At 43.6% G+C, this 1,962-nt stretch overlaps 1 protein-coding gene across 1 annotated transcript in view; it reads left to right on the top strand.

Annotated features, from left to right (window-relative positions):
* Positions 1–1,962, top strand: part of LOC105820211 (signal transducer and activator of transcription 5A-like) — a 65,911-nt gene that overhangs the window by 55,167 nt on the left and 8,782 nt on the right. Inside the window, exons 12-14 of the mRNA XM_012656647.1 lie at positions 1–78; positions 1,253–1,347; positions 1,438–1,568. Coding sequence (XP_012512101.1) covers positions 1–78; positions 1,253–1,347; positions 1,438–1,568 — 304 coding nt within the window. The remainder of the gene's footprint in view (positions 79–1,252; positions 1,348–1,437; positions 1,569–1,962) is intronic.

Consider the following 1,962-nt stretch of genomic DNA (forward strand, 5'->3'; position numbering starts at 1 on the left):
CAGAAACTGTTCAACAGCAGCAACAGCCACCTCGAGGACTACAGCAACATGTCCGTGTCCTGGTCCCAGTTCAACAGGGTGAGGAGCCCGGGCCCTCAGCTGCTGTTAGATCAGTGCTTCCAGCTCCTTCCAGGAGTCTCCCTGCAGAGGGTCCTTATTCTTCCTGTCTCTAATAAAATGTACCAAAAGCAATAGAAGCTTCTGAATAGATGGACAACTTGATAGATATTCAGGTCTCATGTACAAAATTACATCTTTGTATATTTTGAGTAAGTTGGGCTCTATGTGCCTTCAGTGCATTTTCTCCCTTCGTAAAGGAAACAGCAAAGCAGACGTTGGTATAACTCAGGAGAAGGGAGGCTTCTGAGATGATTGGAATTTTGAGGCTCTGTCCCATGCCCTTTCTGGTGCTTCTTGGTATATGATGCCAGGTCAGGCTCCCATGGGACCCTCAGCCTACAAAACAGGATGCTCATGAAAGAGACTTCTCCTCCAGCGTCTGGTAATTCAGATGGCACAAGTCAAATCTTTTTTCTAAGGTCATGTCAGATAGCCAAGTGTCTTAAATGTCCTTAGATCAGAGAGCTCATGGTCTGAGTCTTTTAAAGAGTTTTGTGCTAACAAGTTGGCCAACAGTTTTGCGGATAGGTTTGATAAGAGAAGCAGGAGGTCTCAACCATCTTATCTTTGCCTTTGCAGTAAGGCCCCCTTCCTCCTGATAGAACCAGGTAACTGCATCTTGCCGATGACCGTTGGAACATCTGTGTGATGAAGCCACATCCATGGCCTTACAGGGTGATCTAATCCAATTCATCCTTACAAATCAACTGGGCATCTTGTTAAAAGGCAGGCTGTGATTCAGCAGGTCTGAAATGGAGCCTGAAAAATTTGGATTTCTCAGAAGCTCCCGGGTGACGCTAAAGCTACTGGTCATAGACCAGACAGCAAAAATAGACAGGGACCAGTCAGCCCAGATCCAGGTGAAAGTGTTTGTATTAACAATAGGAGTTTATATTAATAGCAGGTTGTTGGCAATGACACTTTGGTATCTTCCCCTCCTTCCCTCTTTTCCTCTCCATTTCTGTGTTTGGTTGTAGGGCCATTAGGTTAAACTCTGGCAGGCATTTATATTTGTGTGCTTCTGACAGTGCGATGTTTGTTTTCCATTTGATTTTTCCAGTTAAAATATGTGCATATAATATTCCAAGGGTTACTCTTACGTTCTTGGGTTCGTTGTTGTGTCTCCAACCAGGAGAATTTACCGGGACGGAATTACACTTTCTGGCAGTGGTTTGACGGTGTGATGGAAGTGTTAAAAAAACATCTCAAGCCTCACTGGAACGATGGGTGAGAATTGTCATTTCCCAGTAGAGGATGAAGGTCTTCTTTCTGGCATTGATACGTCGTCACACTCTGCTTCTGTCCTTTGTGATCCAGGGCCATTCTGGGGTTCGTGAACAAGCAACAGGCCCACGACCTGCTCATTAACAAGCCAGATGGGACCTTCCTGCTGAGATTCAGTGATTCAGAAATTGGTGGCATCACCATTGCATGGAAGTTTGATTCTCGTGGGTGCCCTTTTTTTTAAGACATACCTTGCTTTTGTGTCCAAAGTTAGCCACTTTTGTTGCAAAATTACTGTAGCAGACAATTTATTGAGTTCTTATTTGTTGGGGACAGTACTAATTATGGGAGACACAAATGTATAACTATGACATAGCTGCTTGTAATACAGCAGCCTATGATAAGTATTCCGACGGGAAACACAGTTACTAATTTCGGGAAACGTGAAAGTATAACCATGACATGGGTATCTGTAATATAGCAGTCAGTGCAGATCTCAGTTGCTTCCCTCTTGAAATGTTGGCCTTATTACTGCTCAACCTGGAGTTTATTTCAGTGAAGAACTACTTGGATGATTTTGAGTCCTTCGAGTGTAATAATATGCTATTTTGGTCATTC

This window comes from Propithecus coquereli, unplaced genomic scaffold (genome assembly GCF_000956105.1).
Source record: "Propithecus coquereli isolate 6110/MARCELLA unplaced genomic scaffold, Pcoq_1.0 Scaffold515, whole genome shotgun sequence".
NCBI classification, from domain to species: domain Eukaryota; kingdom Metazoa; phylum Chordata; class Mammalia; order Primates; family Indriidae; genus Propithecus; species Propithecus coquereli.